Here is a 22199-nt window from a genome sequence, read left to right as displayed (position 1 = left end):
TAATTCTATACAGTTCCTGAATAAGCAAACACTACATACCCACAGAAAACACTGTAAACAATATAAAACATTATGAAATGTATTTACAACACTCTGAATAGCGTTAAACAAGAGATGTTAAGACTTTAAATATTTAGGCTTTCCTCATACAGACTCCCCTGCATTTGTAGATGTTGAATATTTAAGTGTAAATGCAAAGCTTCAGCATAACATTTACACTTCTAATTTAACACATTTCTAGAAACACATTCTGCTCTCACCTTTGCTCAGGCATGATTTCCCCATATTTTCAGAGCAATGGTAAGCCAAGTAGCTGGTAGCATCTCTATGGCCCCACAGATGGCAGGAGCTGTGAGCTGGGACCACCACACTGATACTGAGCCCTCCAACACCCGGCAAGAAATGTTTGTGCATCCACCGCAGGATCCGGGGAGGCCAGGAAGGGTACTGGGGTATGATGCTTTCCTCTCTCAGTGAAGACTCAGCTGGACAGGGAATGCACAGGTCTTTTTTAACACCTCCAAATGTTTTCTGCTTTGCACTTGGGCTCATCTTGTAGAGAATGACTGGATGATATAAACTTTGCTGGGGAATGTCCACTTTCAACTAGCCACAAATAATTTATGTCATTGTTCACGTTTTGGTCAGGAGAAGCACAGCATGAGTTTCCAAGCCAAGATCTATTCATTGCAGTTTTCTCTCTCACCCCTCACGAATGTACACAATTGCTTGCCAGTATTTATCCTTTAAAACTTTGTACCTTCCCTTTTATGGACCAGTACTGCATTATGCTGATGTGTTAGATGAAGAGATTGCATTGAGTTAGTCACATTTTTCAGCAACAAGTCCTACTGAATTCACTAGATCATGGCAAGATGTAGCCTGGAATGCACATTAAGGTATTAATGGAGTGTGTATGCTTGATATCAAGTTTTCATGCTGAACTGCATCGGTGTTAATCTAGTTTGATTACAAAGCCTAATGTAAATTCTTAGACAGATATTCTATTTTAGCTGAGAAATGAATGCTGACAGTTTACTGCGAGATGACAAATGAATGCTGACATTTTATTCTTACATGTTTATAAATCAGTTTAAAGGTTAAGAGTCATTAATGCAGGCAATCTGAAGAATCTATATACATAAACAAAATACTCACTTTGGATAACTATGTATGTCCAATGCCATTCACAAAAGATAAAAGTCAGATTAAAGAATCAGGGAAAAAGGCAAATTTATCAGTATTAGTTTATCTTCTAACTGGAAACCAAATTGCCTGCTTGATAGGCCTTCTGATCATGGCCACAAAATACACTGTGGGTTTTTTTTTTGTTATTTACTTTAAAAATAAAATAGCTACATAATGATTTGTAAAGAACAAAGATTAACCCCTCCCTTCCCACATGACCTGCAGTGATGAGAAGCATTCATCTGTAACTGAACCACTCTTGCAGTCACTCTGAAAAACAGCTAATCAGTATGATATGTGCTAGTACACACTGTGGGAATAATTTACATTCTTATTTTTATTTCAAACATTCCTGATAGTACCAGAGCTAAGAAATAGCCATGGCTTCCTTATATATTTCCAAGAAAAGGTCTAAACTGTGCTCTGAGAAGACCACAAATTCCAGTGGCAGTTTTTAATAGATGATGGGGGCTGCCTGCAGATGAGAAAGGGACCATGGAAACTAAAAATTATTTATGGATTTCACTGTACTCTGGTGGAGACAGTACAAATGAGCATACCCTGTGCACCATGTTAGAAACAGCCATGGAGAATACAAACTTTTTCTTCATTATATTCTGATGTTGTTTAAGTAAAGAGGTTTCTCTGTAAAGGTGAATTGAGGCCAATACCAACTATTAAAAACAAGAAGTGAAATTGGCTTTGTGAAATATAAGACCAAAATCCTGGAATGACTTCTGGACATGAAAACACAGTGTACTTGATTGCACTTGCTTTTTCTTAGTAGATTACCTACGCAGTATACTTTACCATATACAGTCTCAAATCCCAATTGTTTTCTACATGTGTCTGAGATTTTCCTCATACAAATACACTATTTTGTATCTTCTCTTACCCGTTAGCTAATGTATGAGACTTTCAGAGCTAAAAGACATGACCAGAACAATTTGACTTAAACAATTCTCATGGTCTGTATTTCACTTACGAGTAAGGAAGTGTTAGCACACAGTTACTTTAAGTCATGCTTGCATTTCCTAAATTATTAAACCATATTTCCTGGAGTGACGATTGGACTCAATGGTCTTAAAGGTCTTTTTCAACTTAGTTGATTCTATGATTCTATATTTCAAACATATACAGAGTACCCGTAAAATAGTTATAGTCAAGAAAAGCTGAGAGAAAATTTGGGTGTACCTTGAATGATCTGTTCAATTAATTTTGCCCTTATTTTTCAACATTCTTGAATCATCTTATTAAACAATATTACTTGAAATTTGTTTATGAACCCTTTCTGCTCTTTAATTGTTTTATAAATAACTGGCTTGGGAAGTAAATACCATAGAAAACTAGAAATCTATTTTATGTGAAGAATGAAGTTTGCTTAGTGTTTCCCAGCAAAGCACATCCTGAGCTCACCTCTCCAGGACCAGCTTCCCTTCTTCAGAGGAAACCTAGAAAATGGAGTATGCAGCTCAGGTCTAGAAAATGTTCCAGCTGAACATCACTGAGACACAAAAACTACATGTTCCACTGCAAAGCATTCATAGGTCTGACAACAAAAAATCTGAAGCATTGCTAAATTGAAATTCACTTTCAAATTCAAGACAGTCCTCACCACTTTCTTCACAGCTCATTTATGCTCATGCTTAAGGTGCCAGCTGGCATTCAGGCTGTTGTTGGGAAAAGTTTAGGGGATGAGCTATTGAGAGACAGTCAATCTCGGCAAGTAAGGCCTTTCATTTCCCCACTCCAAGAACATACTCCTTTTTCTTAAGCAATCACATGCAAGCAATTCAAATGTAATCCTTTTCCTGAACCCCAGCAATAAAGTATATATCCTACACTCTGTAGAGCTGCACTTTGCCCGACTACTACCTAAGCACCTGCCAAACATAATAAACACTTGCAGTGCAGGTATATCGTTACATTTGTCTGCCACAATGGCTTGATTAAATTGACCTCTTGTTATTCAGAAGCCTGAACAGACATCTGGAATAGCATGGTGGCATTGCACGTTCGTGCTTTTTATATTGAAAATATTTCAATCTTCTGAAAACTGTTACACAGAAAATAGAGCTGTCATCTATGTTTGAAGTTTGTGTGTTGGTTTTTAATGATAATTTTTAAATACTCTGCACTGAAATAAAACCAAAATATCACTCATCAGATAAATCATCATAGACAAGTAACTTCTACGCTTCATGTTTAAACTAGAATATTTGCTTAGAAAGAAAACATTCACAACCGCTAAATTTGGAAAATAGCAGTACTTCGCGTTCACATACTACGTTATGCCTGAGGAATAATCTTTTTTGTAAACATGTCCACTGCTCATGGCTGAACCCATGAGATCTCATCAGCATGTCAGTCATTATATCCCCTAAAGCCAAGCTTGTCTATATAGTATGTCCTATATCTTCACCTGCACATCACGTCACACAATTATACTGCCCTGCTGAATCTGAATGTAAATTTCCTGAATGAAGTGTCTTTGTGGGGAGATACTGAATGGGTCTTAGGAAGCATTTGTTATGCATCAGAGTAGTGAAGAAAGGGACCATTTTTCTTATGAGTTCCCACAATTTACAGGAATATCACCTAAAAATTTTCAAACTGCACATTACCTCTTAGACCTTCCTCTAAACAGAGGCCAGGGTAAGTGTTGCGTCTCACTTTCGCCCCAACGAGAAGCATCACAGATGTTTCTGTAAAAAAGATTACAAAAAAATACTTGAGAAAGCTCTTAAGAGGCAAAAGAATGTTTCCAGTGGTGCCTTCAGAGAACCAGGGACCAGCAGCTGACAAAGATTGTGCATGAATATTCACACACCTATTAAATGAGAAAGCAGTCCCACAGAGCACTACTTTTACTAAGAGCACAATTCTAAATGTATAAAAAGCATTTTGGCCACCCTTCAGACTGGGAAGGCAATGGTCTTGAAACTTGAGGAAGCTTTTACTGCATCTTTGGAGCTGAATCAGCAGTTGCTGTCAGACAACATATGAAAGGGCATATCCTATACAGTCTGAGGGGATTTAAGCTCTTGAAGTCACAGACTGTGTAGATACAGTGATAGGCAATGTCACTTTTCCCTGCCTGCTCTCTGCTTATTCAAGGGTGTTTTGATGGGGAGGACATAACCAGCTGGGGAAACAGGCAGACACTGAGAGATGTGTCTGAAGAGGTCTGAAGAGGTGCATTGTTTTCCAAACAGTGAATTTTTAAGATGCACATGAGTAATGCTATCATGTATGTCACTACTAGTGTCAAGTCCCACAGGCATGCGCATGGTCTCCTTGCCGAGTTTTACCCTGCACTTCCACCCGCAAAAGCCCAGGTGAAAGATAAATCTTATGTAGACTGAACACTTGTCATGCTCTTCTTACACTCAACAGTCATCTGCTTAGTAGAAGACATGAGCTGTTGCCTGGAGAGGAGTTTCAGCTGTCATATACATTTCAGAGAAGGGAGGAGTCAGCAAATGATATGACTTCTTTAATGGTAACATTTCTATGAGGAAGTGGCCTTTCAAAATGTTGCAGATTATTCAAAAAAAGAGATGCATATGTGATGGTAGTTGGGTTTTAACCCAAAATATGTGTAAACATGAGCTCTTTAATCACTTTAAAATATCTTAATAGTTGAGTTCCTATGAAGATGGTGATATATGATTTAGACAAGTTAAGTGCAGTTTCTGGGACACATTGTGTTCTCAGTGGAATTGGAAAAAGTGTGGAAAGTAGCATAAATTACCTAATTTCTTCTGGTAGAATTCGAAGGTGAAATCTAGTCTGATTAATGCTAAATGAACAACACGACTACTTACTGCATCTATTTTCAGTGAAAAATTACTAGATCTATATTAATTCATTTGTAATATAAATGTGGGTCGATAGATACTCATTGTAATCCTAGTGAACTGTGTGGTGGCTTGCCTGGTTTTAGTTTTGCTGCATGCCTATTAGGTGAGCAAAACTCTGGGATAGCTGTTCCAGAGTAAATTTATATATGTTAAAAATAGAATTTGCTTTTTGGTGCCAAAAAATACCCAGATAAATTCATTCTTAAAGGTCTGAATGAATATCATAGAATCATAGAATCATAGAATCATATCAAGGAAGCACTTGGAGAAAAATCATTTCATCCTCACTGAGCCTTCAGAGACAAAAGTGACTGTCTCCCAAAAAGCACATCTATATTTTCTCAGGTGGGGCTTGGGATACTGTGACAAAGAGGCTGAGGTCCTAGTTTGAATTTAAATTCAAACTTCTCCAAGTTTAGAAATGTTTAGAGCTGAAAGTTTTGCTCACATCACTGCAAATATGTATTTTTCTTACACATTTCAGCCAAATTGAAACTGAAGGGCACTAGAGGGATATAGTGCAGAGATGACTACCTGATTTAGAAGACAATTAAAATCTGCTTCACTGGGACTTCTCCCATTTGTTACAGTTAACACAGGAATTAATTTCATGTGAGATTGGATGTAACTTTAAACTGCAAGTGCCTGATGATCAGGGCAACATCTGGTGGAGAAATGGACCAAGAGGAATCTCATAGCGTTCAGCAAAGAGAACCTCAAAGTCCTGCCCTGAGAAGGAACAACCCCAGGCACAGGAACAAATTGCCCACAGCAGCTGTGGGCTCTTTAGCTTGGAGATACTCAAAACCCAGCACAGCCCCCGAGCAAGGTGTCATAGCTGACCCTGTTTGAGCAAGGGTGGGGCTAGACTGGGTGATTTCCAGAGATGCCCACCAGCCTCAGGCATCCTGTGACATTACCTTTGCTGGGACATGGCTCTACCCTTCTATGATTGTTAGGAGCTAGTTGCTCCTATTCTACAGCCAGTGGTATTACATACAAAAGAAGCTGTTTGCATTGTATATAAATATAGCAGAACCTGTATAAAGTTTACAAAGACATATTCTCTTTTATCTACTTGTAGACACTGCAACTGGAGTGAGCGATTCCATAATTCATTTCAATGGGAGTTTTGTTAGCATTAGATGTAGGTTCCAAATGCCTGACCTGCATTTTTATGGGTGATTTGTTAGTGGCAGTGGGTAATCCTGCAGGGAGAAAAGGTTTTGCTACTCAGCAGAGTACTAACTTTACCTCATCTTCATTTCTAAGAGAACTTTAGATAGCAGAGTAATTTGTGTTTTCAGAATGCTGCATTTTGCATCGAACTGTTTACTATAATGAAACAAGTAATTTATTGTTATCTGAGCCTGCATCCCATCTCTCACTTCTCTGTTGTTCTGAACATCAGTAGGTGCTTGAACTCTGCTTCTCCACACCAGTGATGCAACCACAACAGGATATGCCACAGAGAAATAGTTCATGAGGGTCACTAGACAAAGTTGTACAACATTTCATTTTTTTTCTTTTTAACCTTATATGATAATAAGGGATTTGTTGTTTGGGAAAGAAAACTTGCATTTTATCACCTAAGAATGAATCCTACTGTAACCTTTCTGGTTATTGGTATTAATTGTGTTTGCCATAATCTTAAAGCAAATGCAAAAGCTAATATTACCACTTAACCATAATATGCAGTTGGGAATTATACACAGCAGTTTCATTTCAGGAAGGTATAACAGATATCTGCAAGCTGAATATTTTATGTATTATTATTCTTGTATTGCAAATGTCATTAGCAAATCTAACATAACAGACATAAACTATGATGTCTTTTGATGTTGGAGGAAAAAGAATCACGGAAGGTTATTGCTGGGGAAGATTCCTGCAGAGCAGAGACAGTTTGTTCTGTGAAGTGGCTGTCACAGAGTAACAGTGGATCCTCTACTACTGTAAAGTTCCAGTAAGTGAAATCATGTCAACATCTCTTACACAATTATTTAGTTCCACAACTTACATGAAAGCTTGGAATGTGTTTTAATGATACTACAGATTTCAGTAACATTGTAGCATGTTAATATGTTAAAAACTCCTGCAAACTTTGCCAACTCTTTTTTTTTTAAAAAACTAATACAACAATTATCTACCAAGAAAAGACAGTTCTCATAAAAGGAAAGCGATGTCTGATATAATTTACAAAAGCATACTGCATACCAAATTTTCTAACACTGAAGATAAGCCTCAGTTGCTGATAGACCAGCATTTTCCCAATGTCTGCTTAGTGTAAAAACACAGAAATTACCATGAGGACAGAATCCCCACATCCCTTCCCCACATGATAACCCTTAAAGTTCCTCTCATCCCATTCTCTCTCTGCAGTCCAATGACTTTATTTCACAGAGTAACACAGGTGGGAGGAGAGAAGCAGCAAATACTGTTTTCTTTCTGCCCCTGGAGCTGCCCTCATGCAAGGCTTGGTATTGTCTTAAGAGCTGGTTAGACCTTGACTGCTGAGGAGCACAGTGAATCCAGGCCACACTTTGTGAATGAAAACTAGGTTACTATATAAACAGTAAGCAGTAAAATTATCAATAGTGTCATTCAAAGTGCATGTCCAACCCATTCTTTGATGGAGTTCTCCCACAAGGAAGTCTTTCTGAGCAAAAGCAGACAACTGACCAAGGCTCTGGGTATGGTGCTTAGCACTTACAGAGAGTAAGTTTCAGGACATGGGAAGGGATATAGAGCCCCTAACAAAAGGACTTAACTGGAGGAGATGAGAACCAAATGAGTGTGTGTAAACCTTATTTTTGAGAGGAGTGCCTCCAGGTCTCCAGCAGTGGTAGATGGTACAGTCTGGCACCTTTCACAGTATGGACAGATGTCTAGGCTGTGGGGAAGACGTCTGAAAGACGCAGATACAGGAGATGGGACAAGCCATTGGTATATCCATTTTCCCTCAGTAGTTTTTGTGCTAAACTATGTTTCTTCCCTTGTAGGTATCCCTTCTCTTCAACAAGACTCAAACACCGAGATCCAAACTGTGCTTTTGCAGTAACAAGAGAGAGAAATATCTCACTGATTTATTTATATGTTTTGTTGAGGCATAATATGAAAGGTAACAAAGAAAACAACCACTATTTTGAAAACCTCCTAAAAAAATAAAAACTGTTCTTACTTTTGCACCTCCCAGTAGGTAGCTCTTTGCCTTTTAGATGTTTAATCCTTTAAAATCAATCTTGTTTTTTTTACAAATCAAATGAACGAGTTAGCCTGGGAGGGAGCAAGCTGTGCAGTGTCAGCTGGCCAGCAATAGATGTTCATGTTCTTGTGATATATTTGGAAAGCTTGTGCCTCTTCTCCCAGCACTGCTCCAACAGAGAACGGCTCTGTTTCTGCTGGCCTCTAGAATTGCCAAAAAACAGCTGCCAGAGCAGCTGCCCCAGGCCCAGGCAGGTCCTTGGCACTGCAGGAGACCTTAACTCACCTGACTGAGCCATGAGACCTGCTAGACTAAGGATGTGGTGAGGGCACGCAGGGTAACCCTGGGCACACGTGGCTGCATCCCAGCACTCTGTACCTTGCTTCTGCTGTGTACACTGCCTGGCTGTGAGTTGGGCTTTTGGTTTTAAGGGAGTGGGAGGGGAAGGAGTTTTAGATTAATCTTTTTTTTTTTAATCTAATTTACATCTGCAGCAGAGTTGCCTTCCTTTGGTCTACAAAAGAGTTCGGGGATTATCCAACTAAACAGATTTTTTACTTTTCCAAATTCTTCTTACTTTTTTTGTTGAAAGACATAATTTGAGGGTCTTTTCTATTCTGCTTTGAAAACCTGTGGCAGTAAACCAACATGTTCTCTTCCCTTTGCATACTTACCCTAATACAGCAACATCAGTCATAGGCTGAGATGGCTTCTCCCTAAAACAGTTTTCTTCCTTGATCAGTCTTTGAACCTACAGGTCTTTTATTAGATTCCATAAATGTATCTCCTGGGGTTAGTTTCATTAGAATTAGCATGAGATGAAAAATGTCAAAGCATCAAAGGAGCAGTCTGTTCTCCCTCAAGCCAAATGCCAATATAATTGTCCCACTGCTATTTTCCCCATACCCTTTAAGACTAAAGATGCAAGGGGTTTACCAGGGCTTCCTCAAAAAAGGGTAAGCAAACAAATTGAAGGTGAATCCTCCCTAGTGACTGAATAAGCCAGACATGCAGAGACACTATTTTAGGGCTACACAGACTTCAAGCTGTATTACCACTTCGTATTTCAGCTTCTCCATCTACAGTCGTTGAGGCTCACACTTCAGACAAGACTGGGAGTGGCAAGACTGCTTTTGGCACTACATAGATTGAGAACTGTGGTTTCTACAGTCTGCTCTGTATCAGCTGGTCACAACTACAGAACAGAACTTCTGACATGCAGAAATTTCTCTTGTTAAAGCAAGGAAATTGTTAGTGGATGTGAAAATCAGAGGAGAAAACTTTTGATGACAGATAGGCTTTCAAAACAGTAGCAGTGCTGGTGATCCTGAAGAGTGATTGCATTTATATGCAGCCATCACAGCAAGATCACATGAACCTGGCTTCACAGTTACAATAACACCTGGAATTGGGAAAGCTGAGATGAGAACTCCTTCTGAAGGTGTTTCCAGCTTTATTCAGTTCTACTCATCACACCTTTGGCTTTTCATACTCAGCATCCTATCCAGAAGTTTGAAAGGAACATGGTTGTTCATAGCTATACGCACCTGCAGGCAAAACCGAGTGGTATGGAGCTATTGTTTTTATTATTAACAGTGCTGTGTAAGGCTCCTGCCAGGCTGAGATGTTTGAGTCACGTGAATACTGCAGGACCTGTGCTTTCCATTGGCTTGCTCATGGGCTGCCCTACAGTCAAGTGGGCAGCAGCTACCTTTCCCCACCTCGCTGGTGGAGATTACCACCCTCTCCAATACTCCAGCTCAAGTGGGTTCTTTCAAGTGCCTCCACCCTCAGTCAGACACCTTGAATCAAGGTGGATTAAACAGTTAAAAACCTCCAAACAATGAAACAAAAAAAGCCCAACAAAAAAGAAAACAAGACATTTATAAAACCAACTAAGCTGGCAGGTGGCAAAAATAAGTGCATGGGCAGTTGAGTTGGTAGGTTGGACAAGCACCTTGGCCCAGGACCTGTGCAAAGCAGCTGAAAGCAGAAAAGGGAGAAAGCAATTTTGCAAGGAGGACAATTAAATTTGGCAGTAAATGAACATATCCTTATTCTCCATGCACCAAAATGTGCCAGTTACCTATGCAATGAGGATTAAAGGGTCTGTCTGTTACTTCTTCAACAAAGAATTTGTCTAATCACCTTATTCAGCTGCTTGATTCAATTTTTTAATCTAGTTTAGGTTTTTGCCTCATTTGGACATGTTCATCTCTCTGTCTTTTTTGTAACAGATGTGTGTCTGTGTATTACTAAAACCATGTATTTCAATGTTGAAACTGTCAGAAATATTTGTTCATCCCAGCTCAAAAGCTCATTTCACACTTCCAGTCACAACTCATTCGTCTTGTGCCTGCATGTGATGAAGAAACTTTAATTATGTGAGTGCAGATTTCCTGCCCACCTCCCTGACCTCTGCTCTGCTTCATTCAATACATGAGTGCAACCAGTATTATTTTGGTTTATTTTGCTGTGGCCCTAAGGGGTCTCAAATGGGGTCTGGATTCAAAGCACTGTCAGCAAGCTACGTGGAAGACTTCAGACAAGAGGACCAGGCACGTTCACAGGCTTAAATAGCTGAAGTTTAGCTATCTGACTTACCTCTAAGGTACAGCATGGTCACATGCATCTGTTCTGCGCAGTGTTTGTTCTGACACCTCCTGGCAGCACAGTGCCTGGGCCATGAAGGTGACCTGGAGGTGGAAAGAGTTATGATACTCTTCCTCATTGCCAGCCTTGGGGAAAATGAGACTGCCAGGAGCCAGAATCTTTGCACTGGCAGTATTCAGCATTTGGGAGTGATCTTCCAAAGATTTTGCCTCATCAGTATTTTAGCCCTTCTCAACAGGCTTCCTGGGATGTGCAGTGGTTTTGTAGTGCTGACGCCTTGCAACTGCTGCCTTCTGCAGCCAGCAGTGTACCCATACTGCATTGTCCAGATTAACCAAGTGCCAATTCCATTTTTCCTTATCCTCTTTGTCCCCTCAGTGAGATCATCCCAAACCACCCTTCTTCCATTGTACTCACCATGGAATTTTCTTTATTCAGGTTTTTCCAGGCTGTTCAGACCACCACCTCAGGTCCACCTTTTTAGAGTGAATTCTGGTTCATAGTTTATGTACATTCAGAGCAATGAATTAGCCTACCTCCACCTCGACATGTTAATTTCTTCATCAGGTTTTTTTTTTTTTGTTTGGTTTTAGGTGGTTTTTTTTTCTTTGTTTTGTTTTGTTTTCCCTTCTGCATTTCTCAGTGGTGCAGCATTTGTTGTACAAGGGAGTGATCACCTCAAATGTCCTCTAAGATTGTGTTTGGAATGTGACTACTACATTTTTGTTGGCAGCGTCAGAAAGTGATTGTAGTGAATAGTTATTAGGCAGAACTGAGAGACTTGGAAAGTTAGCAGTGTGGATCCACAGCAAGTATCAATGATGTAGTTTTATGGTTATTTGTAGCAATGAGAAAATGTTATCAGAACCCTAAAGTTATTACAAGCAATTCAAGACAAACAGACATCAGCTTGTAGCAATTCACTTTACTGCTTGCATTAGGCATGTCCACCTGATTTATGATTACAGTAAGAAAAATCACCATCATGTAAAACAATCAGATGGCAATGTGAGAGATTGCATCACAACTGTGTGAACATTCTGGTATGAATGGGGACTCACAACAGCCTTTCAAAGTCTGAATTTTAGGATACAGACAAATAAATGAGACAGACAGGGATGTGGCCACAACGCTGGTTCTGAGCACTACATGTGGACGGGATGTCTTGTGAATAAGGAAATCTTCCTTAAAAAGACAAAAAGTTGAATGCAAACCCCACCAGGCAATCAGTACACGGGGAGCTGGGCAGGAGTCAGCTCTTCGAAATACTAGGCCTTCATGTGGAGCAATTTTACTTTTTGTATCATAAAGCCAGGAAATATTTGAATACCTTTTGTTAGGCTACTCATCTCCACTCAACAGATCCAAAGATTTACTCACTGACTCCAGCTGATTGGGATTAGCAGATTCAAACCATTTAACTGCGGTGCTCTGCTTCCTGATGAGGTCTAGGTATCTAAGACTCACTAAGGATGGACCCTCTTTGCACAGGTGATTTAAGAAATAACCAGTAAACCCACAAAACCTTAAAAGCAGAACTAGGAAAGAGTCTATATTCAAGGAAAGTTTTTAGCAATAGGAGTTTACCTATTCTATTATCACCTTGAACACACGTGTGGATATAATCTGAAGATAATACAAATAATCACTGGTTCAGAAAACAGGTTTAAGTAGTTTATTCCTGTTGTGACTTAAACATAGGTGTGGGTAAAGCTCCCAGCTGGGATTAGACCAGCATTGTGAAAACTGCTTTCAGAGAAAGGAGATAGATTTCTGTCTGGCCAAAGTGTTTGTATTCTTATTTCAGAAGAACAAATCAAAAATGGGTGCAATAAAGAAAGTGGGGGAAAAAAGTAAAATAGTGTGTGAAGTTATGGGAAAACATTGTTCCTGAGCCCAGCTATGTGAGCAGCTATCTTTATGAAATACTATTTTTAATAAATACATAGGAAATCAAATATCAGTAATTTATATTTGCTACCCAGCAGGCTAGTGTTAAGTTTTACTTTCAGAGAGTGTGATGGTATAACTTTGGGGTTTAGCACGTGTCAGAGTTGCCAAGAGCTCCTGTGAGGTGAGTAAACTGCGTAGAAAATGGAGTAACTCTCTACCCACAGATAAACATTATGTGCTTGTTTTGAACTTATAAAAACGGGGCCAGTCAACCAAATAGAAAATTTATAAAGAGAAAACGCTACCTGGTATGTTCTGTCATGTAAAGCAATTGGACTAGCCAGTGGGAAGTATATAATGCAGCATAGCAGGCTTTAATTTACCTCTGGAATATATCAGGTACCCTCAGCATTTCCAGATCAGCAATGTTTTGAGATAAGGCTCTTTCCTTTTGGCACCGCTTTTGTGCTACGTATTCCCTTTAACCCTTATATTCTCCTTTACTTCCTCATGGTCTGAACACATCCTTAGAGTTCAGCAACTTTAAATTACACAACCTGTGGCTTTTGGACCAACTTCACCTAAAGTTTTCATCTATGCATGTGGACCTTTCAGAATCAGCTTATTTCAATCCAGATGCAATTTCTTAGTTCTTTAAACCAATTTTGTATAATGGATAAATTTTTATTTGCCACCAAGAAGGTCAAAAAGTACCACCTATCTCAAATATTGTGGAGTCTTAGATATATTGGTGTCATACTTTCTAATAAATGTTTAATTAATAATCATGAATGATTTGTCTGCTTTAGTTGCACTGTATTTGTAATGCTTTTTCTCCTCCACAAGTCTTATTACCCAAAGTATTTACTATAGGACCAATTTTAGCCCTACTGAAATGAACGTGTAACACCTGTTACCTTTGTTGAGAGTGAGAATTAGCATAATTTAAAGCACTCTTCTTCTGCATTTAAAGTTCAGCTAGCCATTGGTTTTGCTATTAGATCGTATGTACCTACACTTAGAAATGAAAAAAGGACAGACTCAGTTCCAAAGTACACAGAAATGGGGTTCCTAACAGTCAGTGGTATTTAATACTCTGCTACAAGACTCCTACTGGCTGCTAAGCTGAAATAGCATCCTTTTATGTATTTTGTTCTGCACTGTTTCTTTGGCCAATACAGGACTAAATTACATACAACTGTTTACGTGACTATTCAGGTCATGGTTTTGCTTTCAAACTTGTAGGATGAAAAATGCTTCAATAGGTCACTTTTATAGTATGAATTTTAAAATGAGAACAGCATTCAGGAGACTGAACAATTGCAACTGAAGGGCATTAATTGCGCAATTGTTCAAATTTTACTATAACAAATTATTGAACAGTATTTCTATATTGAATTAGTGGAGCAAACTGCTGTTCTATTTAAAAGAATGCTATTGTTTTTCATATAAGACCACTGAAGACATAAAGAATCATGGCAGTGGTGTTATGAAGCAGATTGTTCCAATGACTTTAACATATGGAGGTTCTATCAGAGAAGTCTCTCAGGAGCTAGAGAGAACAGTCTTTCTGGTTTCAGAGCTTCACACTTTTAGTTCACCGGGTTGTCTTAGACTTAGTTGTACTACTGACCTGTCAGCAAAGACTCCTTAGAAGTGAAGGCATCCTTTCGACTAATTTTCTCTTTGAACACTTTGCTGCTATTGAAGAGGCAGCAATGTTTACCTAGTTCTAACAGCTTCTCCTCACAGTTTGTACACTTTAAATCCTCCTTGAAAAACAAGGTAAAACAAATTTCAAGAAACGACTGTCAAACTTCTCCAATGATCTGGAATTTTATTCCATCCATTTACATGCATAGTAACAACATTTGTTGAGAAATTATTTCTATCAGAAGTAGAACATTATCTTTGTGATCACCAGTTGCAGTATTGCTACTCTTATATTTAAATATATCATATATGAATTAGATTCATAATTGCAGCATTGAGTTTAGGGTTTTGTTTTAGAATGTGCCTTTCAAAAGATAAAACTGATTGATATGACCTCATTACTTACAATACTGCTTCCAGTAATTTTGTTCATTCTTTATAAAGTATTGCATTTAACAGCAAAGGTTTAAAAATTGAGACAGAGATGCATCAGCGAAAGAAAATACAAGTACTATACAAGAAAAAAAAATGCCATCTTCATTTAACATACGTTTCAGATTAAGAAAGTGGACAGAAACATACTGCTACATACAAATGCAAAGCCTAATGACTAAGGTACTGTATCTGCTAAAATATAAAGTGCAAACTGAGCCCAATTGTTCAAAAAATTGAAATGTTAAGGCGAACTCTACAGCATAGTTGAAACTTCTTTGCAAGTTATATTTTAGCATATACATATATCTGCAACAGCATATAAGAAAAAAAAATCAGGATACACAAGTGCTTTTGAAGCTATTTCTAAAATGCTCTTCTGTATTGTTTGCGACTATTTTCTTTAAAATCTACTATACAGTGCAAACCATATGTGCTACACAATAACTATACAATAACATTACAAATGACTTTAATATAAAGTTTTTAAATAAAAAATAACATAACTACAGCTATGAATACTGCTGGTAAAATAAATTAATATTTTTGAAAATGGCACCAATAATACACTTTACTAATGGACTGTAATGAAATTACACCTTTAAGTCTTAAACTTGGCAATAGTGAAATCTCCTGATTGGCCAGATGTAATTCAAACAGCTTTCTTTAGACTGTATGGAACAATATGCTAAACACAGGTACCAAAGGTGACTGATTGTTTCATTTGACATGTTCTGCTGCATGTGACGAGCAATAAAACTTCTTATGAGTTATAAAGTTTGAAAGATTGTTGAACTGGATGTCACACAGTCGGCAATACTTTCCGCTGGTTGGGGCCTGGGTAGAACCATTCACGCCTTTAGCTATACTAGACAACTGTTCCTCTGCTGTAGGAATTGTTGGAGAGACATTTTCATTTGCAGTTAAGGGATTCTCAGAGATCCAAGAAGGAGACTTGTGCCCATCTTCATGCGGAGGATTCTGGGAAATGTTCTCTTGCTGTGGGTTTGTGGCAGGTCTTTCCTCTTGTTTTAGTCCCCCATTAACTATTACCATGCCTCGGTTTTTTGGCAATAGTGGAAGAGACTCTTTCTTCTGCACAGCACATCCATTTGAAGGCACCTGGCCTTTAGGAGATTCACTTTCTGTATTTGTGTTTTGATCTAAATCAGTATTATGAATTACGAGAGAACCAGAAATGTAATCACTTGGCTTTATTCCATAATATGGAGAAAGCTGATCTGCTCCTTTAGCTTTCTTTATTGCTCCAGGGTAAAGGCATTGTGGAAGAAACAAATGTTTGTTTTCTTCTTTTGTAGCAATAAGCTGGGCTGCTTCACTAAAGACCTTTAGTCCTTGAAGTGTTGCTAAGTGTGTGGAAAACAAGTTTCCATTAGGAGAAGCCTGTTTTGAGTTTCCATTTTTCTCACATTTGATTATGTTTCTCTCGTAACTGACATCTGGGCTGTTTCTTTCACTTTCTGGGTTTTGAAACACCTTGCTGTCAAGTTGTCCCAAGTCGTTACGCTGATGGGCAGTGACAGGGCAAAAATTCTGCTTGTGAGCCAGGTAATTCTCTACCTTGTTAAAACTGATCTTGCATACTGTGCATTCATGGTAGTCCAGCAGCCTTTTGGGAGAAGTGGATGTCCTCTCTGATGGGGGTAAGCACTTTTTACTGAGATCTATTGGCACATCCATCTCCAAGCAAGACACAGTAGAGTGGGGAGTATCACACTTTGAAACTGGAACACACTTGTTAATAGACAGTGAAGTTTCCAGATGCTTTGAGACTATTCCTGGAAAGATATCACATCGCGGATGGTAACATTCTCCAAGTCCCTCTGTAGACTCTTGAGTAGATGTACAAGGATTGCCAAGATTAGCCACTTCTAGAAATCGCTGTTGAACTAGTGGTGGCCTTTGCTCTTGCTCTGGTAGGCACATCTCATACATCTTCCTTCGCTTCCTAGTACGCATTGTTCTCTGCATGGCAGGCACTTTGTTGGAAGCGGACCTCTTCAGTGGGGGATCATGCCGAGTGGCACAGTAATACTGCTTGTGGACCATGTATGTTTCATGTCTGCTGAAAGTAATATTGCAAGCTTCACATGTAGTCTTGTTAGGATCACTCTCCCCTTCTACTAAAGGAGCATTGGGATTCTTCACATCAGAAGGTTTTCCATTTATCTTATCATCACCATTACTTGCAGTTGACAATTTCTTAGATTGTGCTGTAAAGTCTTTTTCATGACTTTTATTGTTTGGCCCAATCAAATCTAAAACATTGGAAGAATTTATGCAAGATGTCTGAAGAAGTTGATTATCTGGATCTGACGTGTGGGGACCTGCATTCAGGATGTTTATAGAGCTTTGGCCGTTACTGGGACTTACAGCTTCTGGTATTTTTTCTGGAACACTGGAAAAATCTGGTGACTTTGCCATCTGCTGCCATCGGCTGCTGCAGTAATGCTTTTTGTGTACCAAGTAGTTGTCCAAATTATTGAATGTTATGTTACACTCAAAACATGTAGCCCCTTTGGGCATCAGAGGACTGTAAATTACAGGAGGGTAATTGCTACTTCCATGCCTTAGTCTTCGATGGACCAGTTCAGACATTTTGGCTAATATCTCTGAAGCCTGAGGAACCACAGTGATGTCTTGGGGAAAAGCAAACTGGGAAAGAAAAGGTCCCATTGGGAAAGAAGGACCAATATTAGGCTGAACTGGTGATGAAGCAAGTCTTGGACTGGATGGTTCAGATTTTATTTTAGTGTATGAGAAACTCTGCTTATTTGTTGCAGGCTGGGTTTCTGGCCTCTGGTTTGGAAGGAAAAGTGGAGCCTTTTTTTCACATTTATCAAGCTCTGTATCAGAACTTGCATCTTTAGTCTGCATGGTCTTTTGGCTCTGTGGAACATCATTTCTGCTCAGCAGGTCCGTTGCTGGCTGTAAACCTTCTTCGTTTCCACTGGGAGAGTGTTCGATGTCACTTTCTCTCTGAATTTTGTTGCCAGCGACATGTAACTCTTGGTGCTGCAGTAGCTCCCTCTGAGTTTGGAAGCCAAAATGGCAGTGATTGCATCTAAAGGCAGCTTGAGTAAGATGCGAGAACAGGTGCTGATGAAAGTTAATCACCGAGTCTGCAGTGTAAGTACAAACTGTGCATTTCAGACTAGCACCAGGAGGGAGAAATTCTTCCATTTTCACTCCTATAGAAAAAACAGGTAAAATACAAAATAAAGTGACCGGTTTGCCCTTCGGGAAGTACACTGGAAAATCAGTCAGACAGAACGAACAAACAGTAAGAACAACAAATTTTCTTCTGATGGGATAGTATTAGTCATCCTGCAAATACTTGAAGTGATTCAGAATTTCTTTCCTCAAACTGCTACAGGATATTCCCAGACTTCTGCTCTTCTTTGGAGAGCCTTAGTCTCTGCACGCATTTAGCACAGATGAAGGGAAAGAACAAACATGGGAAAGAATAAAAATAGACTGGATTTATTCTAAATGAAAAGGTCTTAGAAATTACAGTTTTAACTAAAGGAGACATAATGTTCCCCACACACAATCCCTGCAAATTTTGAATGCCCAGGAAGCACATCAAGGTCAAGAGGCTCAAGATTATGATGTGGCTTGAGGTACAGCCCTCAAACTTAGAGTGCCTGAAAGCCACAGACAGAGCAGAAGGAACATTTTGAGCATTACTGATGCTCAGCTCTTTGCCTGCATGACTTGGCTATAGTGTGGGAACAGGATACTGATCTATCCTTGTCAGAAAGGACTGATGAGTCGCATTCATTGTGAAGGGAGGAGGAAGAGTAAGATATGGCTTCACCAACATTTTATCTTCCACATATAATGGCCATAGACAACTACTGCTGTAATACACTTTTTCCTCATGAAATCAGTACAGCTTTCCCTTTCAAGAACAGCACATTCAAAGCCACCTTACAATCATTGCTGAAACACAAAAACATGTTTCACGGTATCTTGAAACTGAAAATGCTTTAAAAACAGATAAGACCAAATTTCTGTACTGCTATAAGACAGATTCTGATTACCTGTTAGACAGTAAAAACTGAAAAAATGTTCGTAGGGATGATATTCAGAATCTAAAATGGGTATTTTGTTCTGTCTACACAGACACACACCCCTACCATGCCTTGTTCACTAGGTTCATGGTAGTTGGACAATATAAAACTGTGAGAATATTGTGGTTCAGCCTCTGAGAAGTCCCTCTGTTGTACCTGGAGGTCCTCACTTCTCCCCTAGCATCAATGACTCCCACAGTTGTGAGCAACATTTAAATTTGACCTATTCTTTGCCTCAGAGGCCTGAAGGGAGCTCAGGAGATACACAGAACTTTAATCAGTGCTGGTTCTCTGTCAGGCACTTTTTCACCAGGAGGCCATAGGAAGCTTGAGCTCCTCCACTGCCACGAGATTGTGTTTCATACGCTCCCACATCACGTGATACTTTCAACATCTAAGTCAATGGTATGTCACTAAATGAAAAGAGCTGAAGCAACCCTTTTATCCAATGGCTAATATTTCAGAATTTTCCTCTCCTTGGGGAGAAATGAATTTGTTATGTTCCAAAAGTACCTGGCCTTAATTACTATGCTATAATACATGCTGGGCTGCATTCACCTGCTCTTGTTCAAGCTCTTCCTACTGTTCTGCTGTTTCACTGAATCATGAAATATTTTCTAGGTGAGAGAGATAATGGCAATAGCCTGATATTCAAAGTTAAGATCTGGAAGCACACAAAGATCTGATTTCTAAATGAATGGCTAAGTGTTGTCTGCGTTGTGTACATATGAAAGTTTCTCAGCGCTCTTCTACTCCTGATAGGTACCAAACTCCTCCAAGGAAACACAATGCCTTCAAGAGCTGTAATTGCTTCCCAAGTATCAGAGAAATATTTTTCACTGCACCAAGTCCATAGAGCAGACCGCTACTTCCCCAGGAGTTTTTACACTGCAGCCAAATAAAGCTTTATTCTGTGAATAAAGCACACATTAGTGTCCTTTAGACTCCATCCATTTAACAGGAGGATCAGAACTCCTGTAGGGCCCTTGCCTTTTTCCAGACACAGCTCTGTACACTAGACAGCACACCCCACATAACCTAACACTGTGGTCTTTCTTATTTGTAGGTTTTCTCTGCTATTGAAAGCTCCAATGCAGAATGTTCTGCAAACTTGTGGCTGAGTCACCATCCCTGGAGGTATTTAAAATATATGTAGATGTGGCATTTAAGGACATGGCTTAGTGGAGGACTCAGCAGTACTAGGTTAACTGTTGATCTGAATGATCTTAAAGGTGTTTTCCAACCAAACCAATTCTGTGATTTGATGATTCTAAAATACTATCTCGATTTTATAAAGAGGAAAAAGAATATTGTCATAAAACACAAAGTTCTTATGAAACAAGTGTTCTGGGAAAAGCACACTGTCCATAGAGTGTTGATCCCTGGTCCTTAAAGCCTCCTGCCTAAGAAGCCTGCTCTAGGACCCCAAGATCTTACTTCAGCAGGACTTGCTCTCTGAGGGTGTGTTTCTCTGCTGAGCAACAGAACAGGATAGTAGAGATTGTAGTCTAGCAGACTCATGTTTGGTGGATGAAATCCTGAAGTAATTGATTGAATTTCTCAGAGACCTAGTAGCAGCAATCTGTGTCTGATTCCTGAGCATACCTTCACCAGTAAAGTTGCCTGTATCCGTATACACACATATTAAGAGAGAGACAGGATTCAAATGAGGATTAGTAGATAAGAGAAATGATACTGGCTACCTGGGAGACGTGCTTGGTTTAGAAGACAGATCAGAAACTCTTGACATTTTGGTAGCATCTACACCCAACACTTGCATGTATATGGGGAGACACTGATTTACTGAATGTCTATAGTGAATAATTCTTCAAACAGCTAAATCTAGAAGACAATACAGGAAAATACATGGTACTTACCACTGTGAGAATTTAGGTGCATTTCTAGAGCTCTTGCATTAGAAAAACTTTTGGTGCACTGTGGAAAGGGGCAGACACTGGATATCTGCTGAGCACCCTCTTCATTCTCCTCTGACAGCTGAGGCCCCTCTCTTTGCCTCCCGCTGCAGTAATACATGAGATGGGCCTGCAGGTTCCGTTCGCTTCGATACCAAATGCCACAGGACTTGCAAGGGAATATGTCCTCTACAAGCAAATATAACCAGGTGCAGGTTAGCTACGGTGCACTCAGTGCCAGCCAATTAACACAGCTGGATTAATTCCCCTCACTTATAATACATGCTTATTTAATAAAAACAGAACAATGGGTTTATGAAAATGTCATTTGCAGGTGGGAGAATGAATGTGGGAGACAGTTGTTCCTTTCAGAAGGAGATTTTAAAAATAGTTCCTAAAAAGCCAGCTAAAAGTTTCCGGCATGTAATTACTTAAAAGAATTAAATTAAATTGATTGATTGTTGTGAATATGCAGTACTCATTTGGGACCTAAGCTACATTTCCAACACCTCACTACTGATAAGTGACATATTTCAATGGCACTTTTCTTTTTTTCCGTATGCACAAGGTCTTTCCAGCATTGGGCCTTGGAATTTTTGAGTGCTAATTGCAGATCATTCTGAAGAATGTGTATTTTCAGAATGCTTATGCAGTTATTACTGTAAAATCCTGTTGCTCTGGTATCCAGGAGGCCAGAATAGATTATGTTTCCTACAGTGTTGAATGTAATATTATACTAAGCAGCATGTTTGTCTCCTGGGTTCCTGATGTTATTGATATTAGAAGTTAAAAATTCTAATGTACTTTATTTTTCTTATTTTTTGGTAAATTGTAACTGTTACATTTTTCACTATGCAAAAGGATATTTGCTAAGAGTGATTAAATTCTTCATTGCCTTCTATCCCAAAATGTCAGCACCCTTTCTGAGGGGGAGACAATGCAGAGATTGCACAGAGTGCTTCCCAGCAGCAGAGGGAGTAGATATATTTTGATCATATTCTGAAGGCTACATACTTTACTCATGTGAAGAGTGATAATGAATACTGTGTATTTACATAAAGCAGATAGATATTTGTTTGCTAATACCCTATCCAAATGGCATCTAAACAATACATGTTGTGTATCTATCTCAGAAGGACAAAAATGTACTTTGATCTTTCTGAAAGCTGAACTTGTCACCCTATCAGTAGGAACAAGGAAGAAATCCCAGCCCTTTAGGGTACATCTTAACTAGTAAATGAAACAGTGACTGGAGCCTGATTAGAGCATTGGGACTTCTTGTTTGTATTGTTAAATCACGACAGTGACCCCTTCCACACTTTTGGCTTAAATCAAGTTAATACCT

General features: G+C 39.1%; 1 protein-coding gene across 3 annotated transcripts in view; it reads right to left on the bottom strand.

Moving 5' to 3' along the window:
- Nucleotides 1-14566: 14566 nt before the first annotated feature.
- Nucleotides 14567-22199, bottom strand: part of ZFPM2 (zinc finger protein, FOG family member 2) — a 303211-nt gene continuing 295578 nt past the window's right edge. For all 3 annotated transcript variants that reach the window (XM_061373386.1, XM_061373387.1, XM_061373385.1), the window contains 2 exons: nt 20819-21043; nt 14567-18056 (listed from right to left, as the gene is read on the bottom strand). In XM_061373386.1, the coding sequence (XP_061229370.1) occupies nt 15565-18056; nt 20819-21043 (2717 nt within the window). In that variant the 3' untranslated portion in view covers nt 14567-15564. The remainder of the gene's footprint in view (nt 18057-20818; nt 21044-22199) is intronic.

The sequence above is a fragment of the Neopsephotus bourkii genome, unplaced genomic scaffold (assembly GCF_033783945.1).
Source record: "Neopsephotus bourkii isolate Nb327-2 ecotype Australia unplaced genomic scaffold, CSIRO-AGI_Nbou_v1 NB_1630, whole genome shotgun sequence".
NCBI classification, from domain to species: domain Eukaryota; kingdom Metazoa; phylum Chordata; class Aves; order Psittaciformes; family Psittacidae; genus Neopsephotus; species Neopsephotus bourkii.
The sequence above is the reverse complement of the archived record's forward strand: the minus strand, read 5'-3'. Positions and strand labels throughout refer to the sequence as shown.